Source organism: Mustela nigripes, chromosome 13 (assembly GCF_022355385.1).
Source record: "Mustela nigripes isolate SB6536 chromosome 13, MUSNIG.SB6536, whole genome shotgun sequence".
Classification (NCBI taxonomy): domain Eukaryota; kingdom Metazoa; phylum Chordata; class Mammalia; order Carnivora; family Mustelidae; genus Mustela; species Mustela nigripes.
The window spans coordinates 11,385,824-11,403,074 of record NC_081569.1 but is presented as its reverse complement, the minus strand read 5'-3'; the positions used below and the strand labels follow the sequence as shown (position 1 = coordinate 11,403,074).

At 39.6% G+C, this 17,251-nt stretch overlaps 1 protein-coding gene across 2 annotated transcripts in view; it reads right to left on the bottom strand.

The window, feature by feature from the left end:
* Nucleotides 1-17,251, bottom strand: part of CHD2 (chromodomain helicase DNA binding protein 2) — a 121,486-nt gene that overhangs the window by 65,608 nt on the left and 38,627 nt on the right. For both annotated transcript variants that reach the window (XM_059371630.1, XM_059371631.1), the window contains 9 exons: nucleotides 16,930-17,063; nucleotides 14,816-15,041; nucleotides 13,178-13,278; nucleotides 12,046-12,090; nucleotides 11,697-11,875; nucleotides 9,675-9,799; nucleotides 8,439-8,655; nucleotides 6,582-6,671; nucleotides 5,589-5,779 (listed from right to left, as the gene is read on the bottom strand). In XM_059371630.1, the coding sequence (XP_059227613.1) occupies nucleotides 5,589-5,779; nucleotides 6,582-6,671; nucleotides 8,439-8,655; nucleotides 9,675-9,799; nucleotides 11,697-11,875; nucleotides 12,046-12,090; nucleotides 13,178-13,278; nucleotides 14,816-15,041; nucleotides 16,930-17,063 (1,308 nt within the window). The remainder of the gene's footprint in view (nucleotides 1-5,588; nucleotides 5,780-6,581; nucleotides 6,672-8,438; nucleotides 8,656-9,674; nucleotides 9,800-11,696; nucleotides 11,876-12,045; nucleotides 12,091-13,177; nucleotides 13,279-14,815; nucleotides 15,042-16,929; nucleotides 17,064-17,251) is intronic.

The following is a 17,251-nucleotide window of genomic DNA, read 5'->3' as shown; positions in this document are numbered from 1 at the left end:
CCTCTGAACAGCAGAGATGAGTAGCAGTAACAGAGACTGTAATGCCTATAAGCTAGAAATGTTTCTTTTTTTTTTTTTTTTAAGATTTTATTTATTTATTTGTCAGAGAGAAATCACAAGTAGATGGAGAGGCAGGCAGAGAGAGAGAGAGGGAAGCAGGCTCCCTGCTGAGCAGAGAGCCCGATGCGGGACTCGATCCCAGGACCCTGAGATCATGACCTGAGCCGAAGGCAGCGGCTTAACCCACTGAGCCACCCAGGCAGCCGCTAGAAATGTTTCTTATCAGGTCCTTTAAGAAAAAGTTTGCTGTTCTCCACAAGAGAAAACTGTCAACTTAAAATACATGTGATATAGGGTTATAGGAGTAACCTTAACAATGACATCATGCCACAGCCTAGAGATTATTTTAGAGATTATTTTATTTAGAGATATTTATTTTAGTGTGGTCAGAGTGGTCAAGTTTCTCTACTCACCTTCTGAGGAGTGTTAAACTAGGCTTGAAAAATAAAAGTGAAAAAAGGACAGCCATAGACAAATGAAAACAAAAAATTTCTTGCTAGTAGCTCTGCCTAACAAGAAATAGTGAAGAAGTCATTTAGGCTAAAAGAAATGAAGGAGAAGCCAACAAAGATAAAATGAGATCAATGATCTTGCCATTGGGTAATGGCAAGATGAGAAATAAAGATCACTGGAAATGATAAAATAGATGTGTAATATGAAAGACAAGCCAGGGGGTGGGGGGAGGTAGACAAGCCCAAATAAAGCAATAAATATATCACTGTATTCTTGGGTTTACAACATGAGGAAGGAAGTGAAAACGAAGCCATACTGGAGAAAAGTTGTTATGTTTTACCAGAAATGGGTTAGCATTAATCGGAAGACGACGGTGATGAGACACCTACCAAAAACTCTAGCAACCGGTAAGATAATAACTTTTTTAAAAAATCAATTAACAGAAGAATTCAAACGGCACACTAGAAAATAACTGTTAAAAAAAGAAAAGATAATAACCGTTGAAACAAAAAAAGGCAGTAACAGAAACAAAAACAAAAAAGAAAGAAAACATATGGGGGGGCAGAATAGCATACATAAATCCAACCATAGCAAGAATAACATACATGTGAATGAACTAAACCCTCAAAAGGCAGAGACTGTCAGACCAGATTAAAAAAGGAAGATGAACCATATGTTGCCTAAAAGAATCACATTTTAAACTCATAAAAAGAAGCTGAAAGTGAAGTGATGGAAAACTGCATACATATCACACAAAACAGATCTAAAAACAAGAAATATTACTAGAGATAAAGAGGGACATACATTTCATGATAAAAAGATCAATGATCAGGAATACAGAACAATTACAAAAGTACACAAACCTAACAACCAAACCTCTCAAATACATGAAGGAAAACCTCACAGAACTAAAAGTAGTAGATCATTCAACTACAGTTAAACATGGAAATGTTTCACTGTCAGTAATAACTAGACATGAAGTCAATAAAGCTATCTAAGACTTGACTAAGACTAAGCTGATGTAATAAACAGAACTCTACCCTATGAAAGCGAAGTATTATTCTTTTCAAGTGAACAAAGGACATTCTCCAAAATCTTAAACATACTATAGGGGCGCCTGGGTGGCTCAGTGGGTTAAGCCGCTGCCTTCGGCTCAGGTTATGATCTCAGGGTCCTGGGATGGAGTCCCACATCAGGCTCTCTGCTCAACAGGGGGCCTGCTTCCCTTCCTCTCTCTCTGCCTGCCTCTCTGCCGACTTGTAATCTCTCTCTGTCAAATAAATAAATAAAATCTTTAAAAAAAAAATACTATAGCATTTAACAAGTAACAGTAAATCCATTTAAAACATATTCTTTAAGAAAAAATTAAATTATGAATCATTAGGGAAGTACCTAAAAATTCTAAATTAACCAGCACATTTAAATAAAAAACCATGCATCAAAGAAGAAATCACAAGAGCAATCGGAAAAGGTGAAACTGAATGAAAGCCAAAACACATGAGATCAATATTCAGAGAATGCAGCAAAAGCAGCATGCGGAGGGTAAGCTATACCTTTAAACACCCATACTGAGAAAAGGAAAAAAGGTCTTAAATCAATAATCTGAGCTTCTACCTTAAGAGAAATTGAGACAATTAAATCAAAGGCAATAATAAAGAAGAGAAAAGAGATATATGAAATAGAAAACAGGTAAAAAAAAAGTCACAAGTTGTTTTCTTTGAAAACAACCTCCAAATTGTTAAACCTTTACCTGAAATGACCAAGAAAAAAAGATAAGACACAAATTACCACAACCAAAAATTACTGAGATCACAATTTAGTCTTCAAAAAGTAAAAAGATTGTAAGGAAACACTATAACATTATGCCAACAAATCAGACAACTTAGACAAAATGGACAAATTCTTAGAAAGACACAGATTAACAAAACTAAGTGAAAAAGAAACAGAAAACCTGAATAAGTCTACAACTAGAAATTGAATTAGTCATTAAAAATTTTCCCACAAAGAAAAACTAGGCCCATCCACATGGCTACACTGGTAAATCCTATCAAATATTTTAAGAAGAAGTTAACACCAATCCTAATAAATTCTTTCAGGAAATAAGGGAAGAAAGAACATTTTCCAATTCATTCTATTACGCGGACACCAAAGCCAGGCAGACATTACACATACACACACACACAAACACAGAACTAGAGACTAATATTCCTCAAAAACACAGATGAAGAAGTCTTTAACAAAATATTAGCAACATGAATGCAGTAAAACAAAAAAGGATGCAACATCATAACTAAGTCAGATTTATCACCGGAATGAAAGGCTGTCTTAACATCTATAAAGTAACTAATACACCATATTGGTAAAATAAAGAACAAAAATCATAGTTACCTCAAGAGACCCGGGGAGGGGGATAGGAAGCATGTGACAAAATCCAACACTCATTCATTATAAAAACTCATAAAAATCAGGAATAGAATAACACTTCCTCAACCCAATAAAGGGTATTTTCAAAAATTCTATAGCCAATATCCTGTTCCTAATTCTATTCAACACAGGCATTCTAGAGAATACCACAGAGCAAGAAATAAGAGACATCCATCCACAATGTAAAAGATCCTATATCTAGACTGTGATCCTGTATCTAGAAAACACTGGGAAATAAAGAACAGCAAAAACAGTGGAAATAATTCAAGATCCTTATAAAAAACTCTATTACAATATGAAAACTACATTTTAAAAAATTCCAATCAAAATCAAAATAAGTAGGAATAAACTTAACAAAAGAAAAATAAGACTTATGGGCTGAAAACTACTAAACACTGTTGAGAAAAATTACAGAAAATCTAAATAAACAGGAAACTTTCTGTGATGAATAGCTTAAAAAGCTCAATACTGCTATAATTCTCTCTAAATTCTCTCTAAATCGCTCTAAATAAACCTCTAAATTCAACATAATACCTATCAAAGTTCTAGAAGATTTCTTTTCCTTTCAGACATCAACAAGCTGATCCTAAAATGCCTATGGAAATACAAAGGATCAAAAATAGCTAAAATATTTTTAATAAAGACAAAACTGAACTTATATCTCACCATTTTAAGAATCAGTGTAAAGCCTCAGTCATCAAGACAGTGTGGCATCAGCGTAAGGATAGAAATATATACCAACAAATCAGAACTGAGAATCCAGAAACAGAACCTTATATTCATGATCTCAACTGATTTTCAACAAAGGTACCAAGGCAATTCAATAAAGAAAAAATACTTTTTTCAATAAATGGCACTGGGACAATTTCCAAAATCCCACTGCAAAAAAATAGGACCTTAAATCCTCATACTTCACACTGTAACAAAAAATGCAAAATGGAATAGAGACCTAAACATAAGAATTATAATTCCCATTAAGAAAATAAAGAAGAGGGGCGCCTGGGTGGCTCAGTGGGTTAGGCCGCTGCCTTCAGCTCAGGTCATGATCTCGGGATCCTGGGATCGAGTCCCGCATCGGGCTCTCTGCTCAGCGGGGAGCCTGCTTCCCTTCCTCTCTCTCTCTGCCTGCCTCTCCGTCTACTTGTGATTTCTCTCTGTCAAATAAATAAATAAAATCTTAAAAAAAAAAAAAAAAAGAAAGAAAGAAAATAAAGAAGAGGGGCGCCTGGGTAGCTCAGTGGGTTAAGCCACTGCCTTCGGCTCAGGTCATGATCTCAGGGTCCTGGGATCGAGCCCCGCATCGGGCTCTCTGCTCAGCAGGGAGCCTTCTTCCTCCTCTCTCTCTGCCTGCCTCTCTGTGTACTTGTGATCTCTGTCTGTCAAATAAATAAATAAAATCTTTTAAAAAACATAAACAAAAACAAATACCCATGGAGCATTTCCCTGTCAATGTGACAACCCTTCGCTGCCTACTGCATGCCAGAAACTACTCTAGGCAATGTGGACAATCGATGAATTACATGAACATGATCCCTGCAGCTTTTTTTTTTTTAAAGATTTTATTTATTTATTTGACAGAGAGAAATCACAAGTAGACGGAGAGGCAGGCAGAGAGAGAGAGAGGGAAGCAGGCTCCCCGCTGAGCAGAGAGCCCGATGCGGGACTCGATCCCAGGACCCCGAGATCATGACCTGAGCTGAAGGCAGCGGCTTAACCCACTGAGCCACCCAGGTGCCTCTCCCTGCAGCTTCTGATGCGTAAATCTAATGACATGAGACAAATGAGGAAGAAATGAGGAAGGGGAGGTGCCTTGAAGAAAATAACACAGGGTAGGTGATAAGCCCCTCGAAAAGGCAGCTTCAATTGGGTGGTCCGAGGAGACATCAAAAAGGAGGTGGTCACATAGGCTGAGGCAAAAATGTTAAGACGTGACTGGCCATGTGAGGATGAGGAGGAGGGACAACAGTCCAGAAAAAGAGCGGCAGGGGCGTGGCACATTACAGACACAGAAATGATGACCGAACGGCTGAATCAGGATAAGTGGTGAATAAAGAGGGATGGGAGGAGTCAGAGCACTACTGAGGGGCCGCACAGACCCACGTCTTCCAAGTCAGGGTAACAACTTCAGATTTCATTCTAAGGATCGGTGAATACCACTGGATTAACTTAAAGTTTTAGGAAACGTGCATAGCATCTCTCCCATAAAAATCTTCTCAGTAAAAACATTCCATGATTCTTTACTAAGTTAAAGATCTGAGTAACACCTAATGCTGATGGCTTCTGTTATCAAAGGTTGGGTTTAAGATTCTAATGCTTATCACACTCTGTATCTTACATACGTCATTTCAATTACTGATTACCTTGTAACAGAGAGGTCTGAGGTTTCCTATTTACCAATTATTTCCCCAATGCATTAACTGATTTCAACATCTGGTAGATAACAGGCTTTTCCTCCTTGACATCATGCTGAATTCTGTGCCTCCTCACATTTATCACGGAACAGTTTACTAATTTTGTTCCTGCGCCCATGTCACGTTTTACTATCCCCAAATCATGCCATCTGTTTTCCCTAAGATCTGTTTTTCGAAAATTAAAAAGCATTGGCATTTCAGACATTCTGCATCTTTGGAAATATACAGGAAGGAGCTTACTTCTCCGGCATAATAAAGTGCAGCAGGGACCAGAGCTCTTTGAGGGAATTCTGAAGAGGGGTCCCCGTAATCAGGAGCCTATGGTGGGACTTGAAATCAATCAGAGTTTTATACAATAAAGAGTCATCATTCTTCAACCGATGGGCTTCATCCACTCCCAGAAAGGCCCAGTTAATACTGCCCAGCACAGTCTAAAGTAAAAACAAAACAGAACGAGCCACCAGGTCAGAAGGGAACCCAAAAGTACTTTCAAGTGTTAATTAATCTCTGTACAAATACCATCACAAAGGTATACATAGAAAACATTTATTCTTCACGGACTTAAATTATATTAGGACTCCTCTGTTTATTCTGTTTCTGGCTAGACTGGTGTCTACTCAGAAGAGCACATCACCATCCAAAAGGTACTGGGGGGAGGGGGAGTCTCTTAGGCCAGGCATTGCTGCATGCCCTACAGCAAGAACACAAAAATTGGTATGCTGGGCAAAAATAATACAAAAACAAAAAAACACAATAGTGCAGTCTCTCCTTCATTAAGATTCTTCTCTGCCTCTTCTACACCCCAACCCTGAAGCACAGAAACACCAAGAGCCACCAAATTGAACTCATTTATACTTATTATCACCAACGGGACCAACTGCCACATTTCTTAGTAATTGTAGAAAGGAGATGGTGTAAAGACCTTCATTCAGAGACTGTTCACATCATCTGTTGTGGAGAAATTCCTTGACAAAGGTATGATGGGAAGTGCCCGGGATGGTGCTCAGGTAAGTTACTGGCCTCAGTCCCCTTTCATCCTGTTTAATTCCATTGGACTAAGCAATCTAAAGTCCCTTTCAACTGGAAGATTCTGATTTTTATTTACAACCTTAATATTCTTTGTGGATTATTTTTTCATTTGTTTGCTTTTCAAAATAAATACAGAGAAGTAACATGGCAAGCAGGAAGCACAGACCCCACCATTTGGACAAGTCACACCACAAAATTACACACCTTATCTTTTAAGAGGATCTCATATGTTGTTATAAGTGCATTGAACTTGAGCCTTTTAGTCTGAGAATGAATCCATTCATACTCCCGTATCTAGAAGAGAAATCAGTAATTAAGATACAATTGCTACTTTTACCTTTCTGTATCACCAGTAGTCTTGTGATAAACATGCCAAATAAAAAACAAACCTGACTAGAATTTAATGAATATTTTATACATTCTAAACTGACCTAAGCAACCACAATATAGAGCCATAAGAGAATTAAAAGATCACTGAGCAGCAAAAACTTTACTGCCAGAATTCAAATAAACTGTCATCTTCCCCCACCTCCGCCCCAAAATATTTGACCAAAACATGCACTGCATCTGTAATTAAACCCCAGTAAGTTGAACTTATCTAGTGATCCCCAAAATGTTAATTTTCTTAAGAATATTTTCGTATTCTTTGCCCATTGGTAGGGCAATACTTTTATTAACAAGTGGAACAAATCCCAACCTCTACCTTTGGGTCAGAAATGTCATTAACTTAGAGCAGAAAGATGTGGCTTCCAAGGAAAAGGAAAGGGAAGGTTACGGGATAAAATGTAATTTCATATGAATGAAAATAATGGATGTAAAGGAAAACAAAAACTACCACATTCATACTGCAGTGTGACTGGACAACAGGGCAAGGAGTGTGGGTGGTGATCCCCACCAAGGGTGAAGAAAGAACAGAGAAAAGAAATGTTGGGAGTTCACACAGAAAACTTCTCTGACTCCACAAGTTTTCAGAGTTCACTTTGTCTTCAGATTTGAATGCAGTGATTGAAGCCATTCTGCATAATCTACGAAGGTTTTTTTCTTTCAACTTTTATAACAGTTAACAAATGGATTCACAAAGCTAAGAGCGACTATATGCTGAGAAACTCAAAATAAGAGCCATGAAATCTGCTAGGGTATAGTTAGACAACTTGAATGAAAATATTCAATATATAACATATGTCTCAAAGGTCTGAGGATTCCTGATGGCTTGCTCTTGTGATAAGCAATCCCCCAGAAACAGTTTCCTCTAACATACAGTTATGAAATGAACACACAGTAATGAAAGAACAAAGGTCTGGGACCAGACCATTCTCTGTCCTGACCCCAGCTCTGCCACATTCTAGCTGGCCTAGAACGAGCGTTAAACTCTTAGAGTCCTTTACTTCATCAATCGGTTAGGAAGAGTGGCATCTACTTGGAGGACCATCGTGGGGGTTACAGGTAATATACACAAAGCACCCAGCATGGGCCCTCGCACCTAACAGATACTTTTGGAAAAGTCAATTATAATCAAGAAATGATTTGCTGAACAAAGAGCAAACCAAGCCTCTGTTTTCTGAGTTCCTACTACTCACGTTAAGGTTGAAAACAGACAAGTAATTCTCATTTCTATAGCCCTAGCATGGCTCATTGTCCTTTCTCTTTATTCCTTCCTTACAAGTTCTATAACCTCGTCATGTTAAAAGGCTGAGAAACAAACTCTAAGAACTCGGTTTTAGCAGCAGCTCTCCGCTCAAACAGCAAAAATAATATTAACATTCTATGAGGTATTAATTCCATCTCTAAATAAGTGGTCTTGGAAATACAAAAGACAGAAGAAAAATACTACAGTCCAACTAAAAGAGATTCCCATTCATATACTGCCACTGCTTTCCCTTAACACAGTAAGCATGTTTTAAAGACTATCGCTGATGCATTTTTGTGATACATAAATCTCCCAACGTTGGGGGCATGGCAGTGTCAGAATCATAATGTTACTAAAGACTATAACGGCTTTAGGTCAATTTCCAAAATACATTTATAACACAGATTCTATCCCAATTCTTTTTGTTTACACACCGTATTTCTGCTCATCAGGTCACCTATGTAAACCACTACGTTAATCTCTGGTGCCCAGATTTCAAACTCCCTCTGCCATGAGGTGAGGGTGGATAAAGGGACGACTATAAGAAAGGGGCCATACAGCTGGTGTTGGTGGAACAGGTAGGAGAGGAATGATATGGTCTGGATGGTCTTTCCTAGGCCCATTTCATCAGCAAGGATTACACTGTTACTTCTGCAGAAAGAGAAAAATAAAAACAAAACAAAATCATTAGTTCACACATATACACACACACACACACGAAGAACAAGGACATTAAAGCCTCAGAATTCACCAAGCAAGGCACTGGTCCCAAGCCCCAACCGAATTTCCTCTCCTGCATGAAAAGAAAGTAGAAGCTATAAAATAGTAAAATAACAAGTGATCTGAGTATGACCCAACTTTGGGTTTCCATCAGAGCCTATTCAAACTATAATCTTTACATTGCACTTTGGTCTTTCTTTTACATCTACCCCTTGTAACAGAGAAGGCAGGTTTTATTATACTGAGGTGTCCAAGAACATGACCTTGGGCTCCAACATTACAGAAAGCAGAGGAAAACTGGCTATCATGTGCTTCTTCCCAAACCACCCACCCACTGCACTCTGCAGGCCACTAGGTTGTTTGATGCGATGCACACTACTCCCTAGGCCTATGTGCTGCAGGGGCTGTGGCTTGTTTTAAATACAGAACAATCTATATGAGAGGCAGGCTAAGGTTAGATTTCTGAATCCACCCTACACCTACCAAATCAGAGTACCTGGGAAAGGGCTCAGGGATCTGAACTTTTAAACAGACACTTCTGGATATTCTGATGCAGTGTATTCCTTTGATCACACTTTGAGAAATACTGTTCTAGGAAACAGTCTGGATTTCAACTGGACACTAACAGGAGAGGATTGTCCAGGTGGAAGAAAAACACTCAAAGAAATGGCCAGAGTAGGAAAGTATGTTGGGAAATAAAAAACAGCCCATTTGGCATGGAATCAGGAACAGATGTATGGCAAAAGGCAATCTACCCTCAGATAACTAATTAACCAAGTACTCTTTACTTAAGATTAAAATGATACTACACACACGTATAAACTCCTAGAAGAGCCTTCCCTCACATACTTTTTCTGTTTCTGTAATATACAACAGAAAAAAATAATTATTTGCACTTAACAATAAAGAAGCCAGAAACCATAAAGAAAATTTCATATTTTTCTACCTACTTGCACCAGGAATGAGCAAGCCAGTTGAGGCCTTCTAGCTGATAATCACGGAGCTCCAGATTCTCCCCTCCTAAATATGCCGGTTGTTTCTTTAAAGCCACAAACCGTGGTCTCTGCTTCAAGGCCTGAAAAACCAAAATTAAAGCCCCGGTCTGAAGACTTTCTTGCTGTTCCTATGTTAAAATGCTAGCCGTGACTTATGCACTCTGAACCATAGCACAAGTTTAAATCCCAGATCTGCGTCACAAACCCCACCCCGCCCAGCCCACCACCTTTCACTGTAGCCTGTATTCCCAAAGCCTGAAGCATCCCAAATAGTTCTTGGTTGGCCTGCTCCTGGTCCTGCAGTCAGTCTGTGAACATTACCCAGCACTTGTTCTATAACGTTTCTATCTTACAGCAGGCAGTGAGTGCCATACAATCATCTTCATGTTATCTCGTTTAAACTGTACGACACCTCTGGGAAAGTCTGCACACACTAAACCCAGCAGAACTTTACCGTGATAGCATTTGCAAATTCTGAAACGTAGCCCCCATCTAGCTGGGACCCCTAGGTATGTGAGTTTGGTTTTCTTAAGGAAAGGGTGTGAAGCATGGAGTGGTCTATCTAGTAGGGCCATGTCTCTATGGTTTGACGAAATACGGATTCCACGGCTAAATCCATTTGGGAAACAACGTAATAAAAGTTACATAAATTTCATTACTCGTGACTTTTCCAAGTCTAAAATGCTTGTGCATACTGTGAATTTACAGGGAACATTCATTTAGTTCTTTGGCCACAAAGTCTTTTTTCAGGGACTATTTCCCTTGAACATTAGGGTTTTGTGGAATTAGCACCCTGCTATGTGAAGTATCACCCTAAGATCTGTTTGATAAGGTGGTCATGGATCATCCTGGCTCTCCTCTGAGCAGCCCACAGTAAACAAATCTGACTCTGCGCTCAGCCACCAACCACCGCATCCACTTGTGCCAAGTCTCCCCATCGTGCTGCTGCCACCTGATCCTTCCGTCCCTCCACGACTTCCCTTGTCTTCACGCTCTTCTTTCCTCAGGGACTTGTATGGCATCTTCCTGGCTGGACCTTCTGGCTTTTTAAGTACCGCCCCCAGAGTCTCCTGCACACTGCTGTGAGATGGGGCTAAATACGGCTTCTACCCTGCTGCTCTTCTCACATCAGAACCCACAGGGTAAAGCCCAAAATACCCTTCACAGTATTCAAGGTGCCTATTCAAGCACCTTCAAGGAACTCGGACCCAAATGCACTCACTGACGTCACTTTCCTCTCTTCCTACTCAAAGAACAGCCTTCTCTTGCATCCTTCGTGGGAGGGCAATAAACCAGGCCCCCTTTGTCTACCAGGCATTAACTCCTTCTCCAAGGACCAGGGAAGTTCAAGTACCACAACCTCCACTTTAACTCTTTCAAATTCTTTCAAACCTCCTCAAGGACTACCGGAGCCCAGTGACTTCTACCTCTGTGCTTCTTGGACTAAACTCACTGTCCCCTCGGTCATATACTGCGTTTCACAGACAGAGGCTTGGTGCCATGAACTGGATGTCAACTCCTCAGAGACAGAGCCACGTCTTACACAGACTTTTGTTACCGAGGCATACCACTTTACATGGGCAGTGGATTCCGGTGAAGGGAAAGGATCTGAACAATCAATCTAGCAACTGAAAAAGCCTATATATTTGGGCTCTAATGGAGAATTCAGAGCCTCTCCCCCTTCCTGTCACTTCTCTTTAAAGGACTTAAATTCTTTCAAATATTCTGCACATTGTCTCTAATCAGACATACCCAGGTCTGTGAATTTTAAGAATAAAGAGATCAGCAGAGCCATCATACAACTCATGCTCTCCCTGTTTTAATATTTAACTTTGATGTCCAGGTTAATTCATCTTCTTTCACTTCAAAATGGGGAATTATCATTTACTTTTGTAGTATTTTTCTCTTCCCAATATCTATGTGACCAACCCTATCAATACCTCTTTCCCCTGGAAAAACAAAAGCCAGCAATCACACCTTGCATTCTCTTGTCGGGATGGTTTTAGAGTTGTTCCGACTATGGAAGCTATCAATGCAGCTCTGGAACTTCTTGCCAATCAAGGCTTCATCTTCCCAGCTACACTCTGAATAGGGCAATCCCATCCATTTGCATAGATATTCAGGTTCATTTGAAGGTGCCGGCTTCCGACTATGAGCTATTTTATATATAAAAAAGTGTAGGTTAGCATCTGTCATTAAAGGAAGGGGAGTGACAATTCTGCTTTACATGTAACCACTGAATCGTCACGTGGAAAAACAGTGAATACTCTGCAAAATGCGAACTGCTCTTAAATGCTAACATTTATTAACCAGAGCTTTTGCTTACCTGGAAAATCTGTCTGACCCAGTGTAGACTTGCTTGTCTTCACAGCTAAACAAATGGAAAATAAAATAGAAAAATTACCACTATAACCAAGAAAAGAGTGACACTTTAGGGCCTACAAGTAAGAATACAAATACATTCTACAATGTTGTATCACAAAAGAACGGAAGGAAGGAAGGAAGGAAGGGAGAAGGCAGGGGAGGGAGAGAGGGAGGCGGGTAAGAGGAAGGGGGGAGGGCGGAGGGAGAAGGGGAAACAGTCCTGTGCTCACAGCCCTGTGGATCTGTTACCCCATTCCTCTGCTTCTTCTTTACAACGAAACTCCCCAGAAGACCTGCTCCTACTCACTGTCCGCCTCACTGTCTCTTGAAGCCACCCCAATCAGGCTTGTATTCCCACCACTCCATGGATCCAATTCACTAGCACCACACGGGGGCCAACCTCAAGGATCACGCCGTGGTCCTCACCACATTCGGCTAGCAGTGCTTCCTCCTTCCCAAGCCCCATGTATCACTTGGCATCCAGGAGATAATCCCTCAGCCACCGTCCAATCCCACTGACTCTTGTTTGTCTCCTGTGGCTTCTTCCTGACTTCCAGAACGTGGAATGTTCTCAGATTTCCTATTCTCACTATGTATACTATTTCTGATAATCTCAGTATATCTTAGGCTTTAAATACTATCTATGCAGTGATAAATTCCCAAATTTAAATCTCCAGCACAGACTGAGAGATCTCAACTCCAGGCTCACATATGCTATAGCCTTCACAATACTTCCCACTCAGACAACTAAGAAGTATAGCAAACTTAGGAATATCAAAGCAAGTTCTTGATTTTCATTCCAAAAGTCAGGTCTTCCAGGTCTTAACCTTTCATTTCAGTAAATAGTACCTGTATTCTCCTATTTGCTTGGGTCAAAAATCATGGCATCCTACTTGACATCTTTTTCTCTCATCCCCCACATCCAAATATACCAGCAAATCTCTTAACTTGTCCTTCAAAATAAATCTAGGTAACTATATACTGTCAAAAAGTAAACCCACAAAACGCATTTTTTTAAATTTACATTACCCCAAAACCAAAAGCCATTATTCGTGGAGCTCAAACACTGCTGAAACAAGTTTCCATGTGCTCACCAATTACTCTTTCAACTATCTGATACTGTTTGTTCAACTCTGAGGCCAGCTCTTGTTGGCAGTTAAAATATTCCACATCTTCAGGAGAGACTTTTCCCAACCTAGACAGAAGACAGAAAAAATACATCCCAGTCAGATTTGGGAGACCTAAAAAAATAAATAAATTTTTAAAATTCAAAAAAAAAGAAAAGATTTGGGAGACCTATACACATCTCTCAAAGTCAAAAAGAGGAAAAGAAATTGAGTCTCTACTTCCATCTGTCCTTTAGCAATTCCTTTACTACCTTATTAGGCCAGATATTTCATAAAAAACGTACTTTTAGAAAACCTTAGACTCCGGAGCGCTTAGGTGATTCAGTTGGTTAAGCATCTGCCCTTGGCTCGAGTCATGATCCCAGGGTCCTGGGATCAAGCCCCACATCAAGCTCCCTGCTCAGCGGGGGCCTGCTTCTTTCCCTCTCTCTCTGCCTACCACTCTGCCTACTTGTGCTCTCTGTCAAATAAATAAATCTTTTAAAAAAAGGAAAACCAAAAAAAAAAAAAAAAAAAGGAAAACCTCACACTCATAGGACACACCAGTTGTTCTTTCTTTATAAAGACCTAAAAATAACTTTGTGTGACAAATTCATATATCTAAACAGAATAGGCAATAAAACTGTTCTCCAGATTTAAAAGGAAATGTGCCTGTTTTTCATGTAGGTATGTACTTTAAGAATGACTCAATGTAGCTTTTATGGAAAACTAGTTCTTCCTGGCACCAAAATTCTATAGAAGGATGACAGGAGCAACCTGAAATGAAATACTACTGTACTTCTGAGGATTTTAAATTTCTAACCACTTTATAACTAACCCCATCTTTAGGACTCTCAAAGGAAAAATAAGGGATTTACTGAAGAAACATCTTGTGCATAGTAGTAAAAGGGAAACTAGAACCCATCTGGCCCTATTTCTACCACAAAATAACCGGACCCCATTACACTGACAGGTCTGTCTTCAGGGTTCAACCTGATGATTAGTTTAGGTTTGTGGCTGCTACTGCCCCCACCTATTTCTCATATGCAACTCGGCCACATTCAAAGTTGTAAGAAAACTAACAACACAACAGTCTATCACAGCTTCAGAAGTTATGTGTTTCTGTCTCACCATTTCTGCAAACTGTATAAAACTAAGAATAGTATTAAGTGCACCAGAACCCAGACAGTTCTAGAATATGAGTTCCTGACATGTAAGCTACCCAGAAAAACAGGGAGTAACAAGGTGTTTAGGAGCTCCGGCTGCCAGAGTTCCAATCCTGGGTCCCCCTAGAAAAGCTGTGCTGTGCCTCACTCTTCCTATCTATAAAATGTGTTACGTACAACAGAGAGAATCTCATGGGCTTATTTTGAGGATTAAAAATACTGCGTGCGCAAAATGCTCCATAAACTACTTATCATTAATTAAACTCTACAAACTTGGTGGCCATATAGGAAGTACAGAGTGTCTTCAGGTCACAATTTTATAAACTGGAATTACAGCTGGCTCCATGCTCAGATAATCAAGACAAAATTCAAGTTCCTAGACAGCTGTGTGCTCCACGCATTACTGAAAAACCTTCCCTTCCCTCAACGCTGCAAATATACCACCGCTTCAAAAATGTACCATTGCTTGATTTCATCCTCTTTCTTCTTGAAGTTCTCTAATTTTTTTAGGCCCTTCACTTTCTGCTGCTGTAAGGATTCTTCGCTCTCCCATGTGCTGTGGATGTAAGACCAACCCTTCCACTTGATGAGGTACTGGACTTCGCCTTCATCCTTTTCAGTGTCAAAGTCACCACTAGGGTCTCCATTAGCTTCGATTGCATATACAGTAGTAGAAGCTCCAGTGGCTACAAAAGGATTTGGGTAAACTTTAAAAAGTGCATTAAACCAGACATTGAAAGCTTCTCAAGCGCATATCCTTTTTTGGATGAAAAACCAAAGTCCTCTGACTTAAAAACATGCAGAAATTCACAAACAATACAGGATGGACAAGATCTGTTATTTCAAGTATTTTCAAAGTCCAAACCTAATTTCTATACTTTAAAGTATTTTCCAGGGGTGCCTGGGTGGCTCAGTGGGTTAAAGCCTCTGCCTTCAGCTCAGGCCTTGATCTCAGGGTCCTGGGATCGAGCCTGGCATCGGGCTCTCTGCTCAGCAAGGAGCCTGCTTCCCCCCCCTTCTCTCTTCGCATGCCTCTCTGTGTACTTGTGATCTCTGTCAAGTAAATAAATAAAAAAATCTTTAAAAAAAAAAAAATAAATAAAATGTATTTTCCAGAATTTGCTGGTGAAGTTAAAGAAATCCTTTTGTCCAAACACAATTAAAATGGAAGAGAAGTATCCTTTTGGTTTGGTCCCTCCTGACTCATAAAACAAGTCTATCTCCCCAGAAATACTAAGAAAATAAAAATTACCACCACCACCCAATACCAATTACCAACCCATCCAAAGTTCTCTGTTTATTCTCTTAACCTCAAGTGAGGCTGGATGAAAAAAAAAATAGAGAAAAAAGAATTGGGCAATAATTTGATATTTTCTATATGGAAGGTTACCTCAAAGAAACTGAGTTAGGCGATACCTCAAATTAGATATAAAAAAAATCTTTGCTATCATCCACAAATGTATTTAGCCAGTTTGATACATTTCACAAGGAGAGTCAGAAACACCTAATTAAAGGTAAATTTGTTTAATGTTTGTAAGCAAGAATCTCTGCTACGTCACTGCTTTTTAAGAGATTAACACATCTTTACCATCTTAATTTTTAAGTCTCAAAGGCATATTGCACATATCCCTATATCCTCAACAATGAACCATGAGAATGGCTCAAAAAAACTCCCTCAGTTCATGCAAACTGTACTACTAGGTATTTACCCAAAGGATACAAAAGCACTGATTCGAAGAGCCCTAAGCACCCCAGTGTTTATAGCAGCACTATCAGCAACAGCCAAATTATGGAAGGAGTCCAAACATCCACTGATAAATGAGCAGATAAAGAAAATGGAATATTACTCAGCCATAAAAAAGAATGGTATCTTGCTGTTTGCAACACCAGAAATGGAACTAGAGAGTATTATGCTCAGTAAAGTAAGTCAGAGACAAATACCATGTAACTACACTCATGTGGAGTTCAAGAAATTAAACAGATAAACATGGAGGAAAAAAGAGATGAAAACCAGAAAACAGATTCTTAATTGTAGAGAACAAGTTGATGGTTACTAGAATGGAAGCAGGGTGGGCAGGGATGGATAGAAACAGGTGATGGTGACTAAGGAATGCACTTGTGATGTGCACCAGGTAATGTGTAGAAGTGTTGAATTTTCTGAAACTAATATTACACTGTATGTTAACTAACTGAAATTTTAAAAAAACTTGAAAAAGGGGGAAAAAAAGGAAAGAAAGAAAGAAAAACTTTCACTCTTCACAACCAATATGAGCACAGACTGAAATTCAGAGCTGAAATGCAGAAGATTCGGGCCTCACTGAGCACATATAGGAAGTAATTTGGGGACACCTGGGTGGCTCAGTCAGTTAAGCATCTGCCTTCAGCTCGGGTCATGATCCCAGTGTCCTAGGATTGAGTCCCACATGGGGCTCCTTTCTCAGCAGGGAGTCTGCTTCTCCCTCTGCCTGCTGCTCCCCCTGCTTGTGCACGTGCATGCTCTCTCTCTTCTCTGACAAGTAAAATCTTAAAAAAAAAACAAAAAACAGTAGTAATTTATTTCCCAAAAACACATACCTCCTTTCTTTCCCAGCCTTGAGTCTAAGACCTTTTCAATAGTTTCACTATTATCCTGCTGCTCATCGGCTCCTTCTCCAGTCATCTCAATGAGGTCGTCGGAGTCGGTTTCAAAGTCATCGTCTTCCTTGTAACTGCATAAGGAATAATGCTGAATAAATCAGGAACTGCCTTTTCAGACTTAAACACTACCAAATAATAGTATCATTAAAGAACCATATACCCTTTTGGATCCAACATGTTGTTTTAAGATCAGCCACAGTTAAAGCAACCTCAAAGTTCTTTTTCATCCTACTTAGGAAGTAATGCATGTTCACCGAGA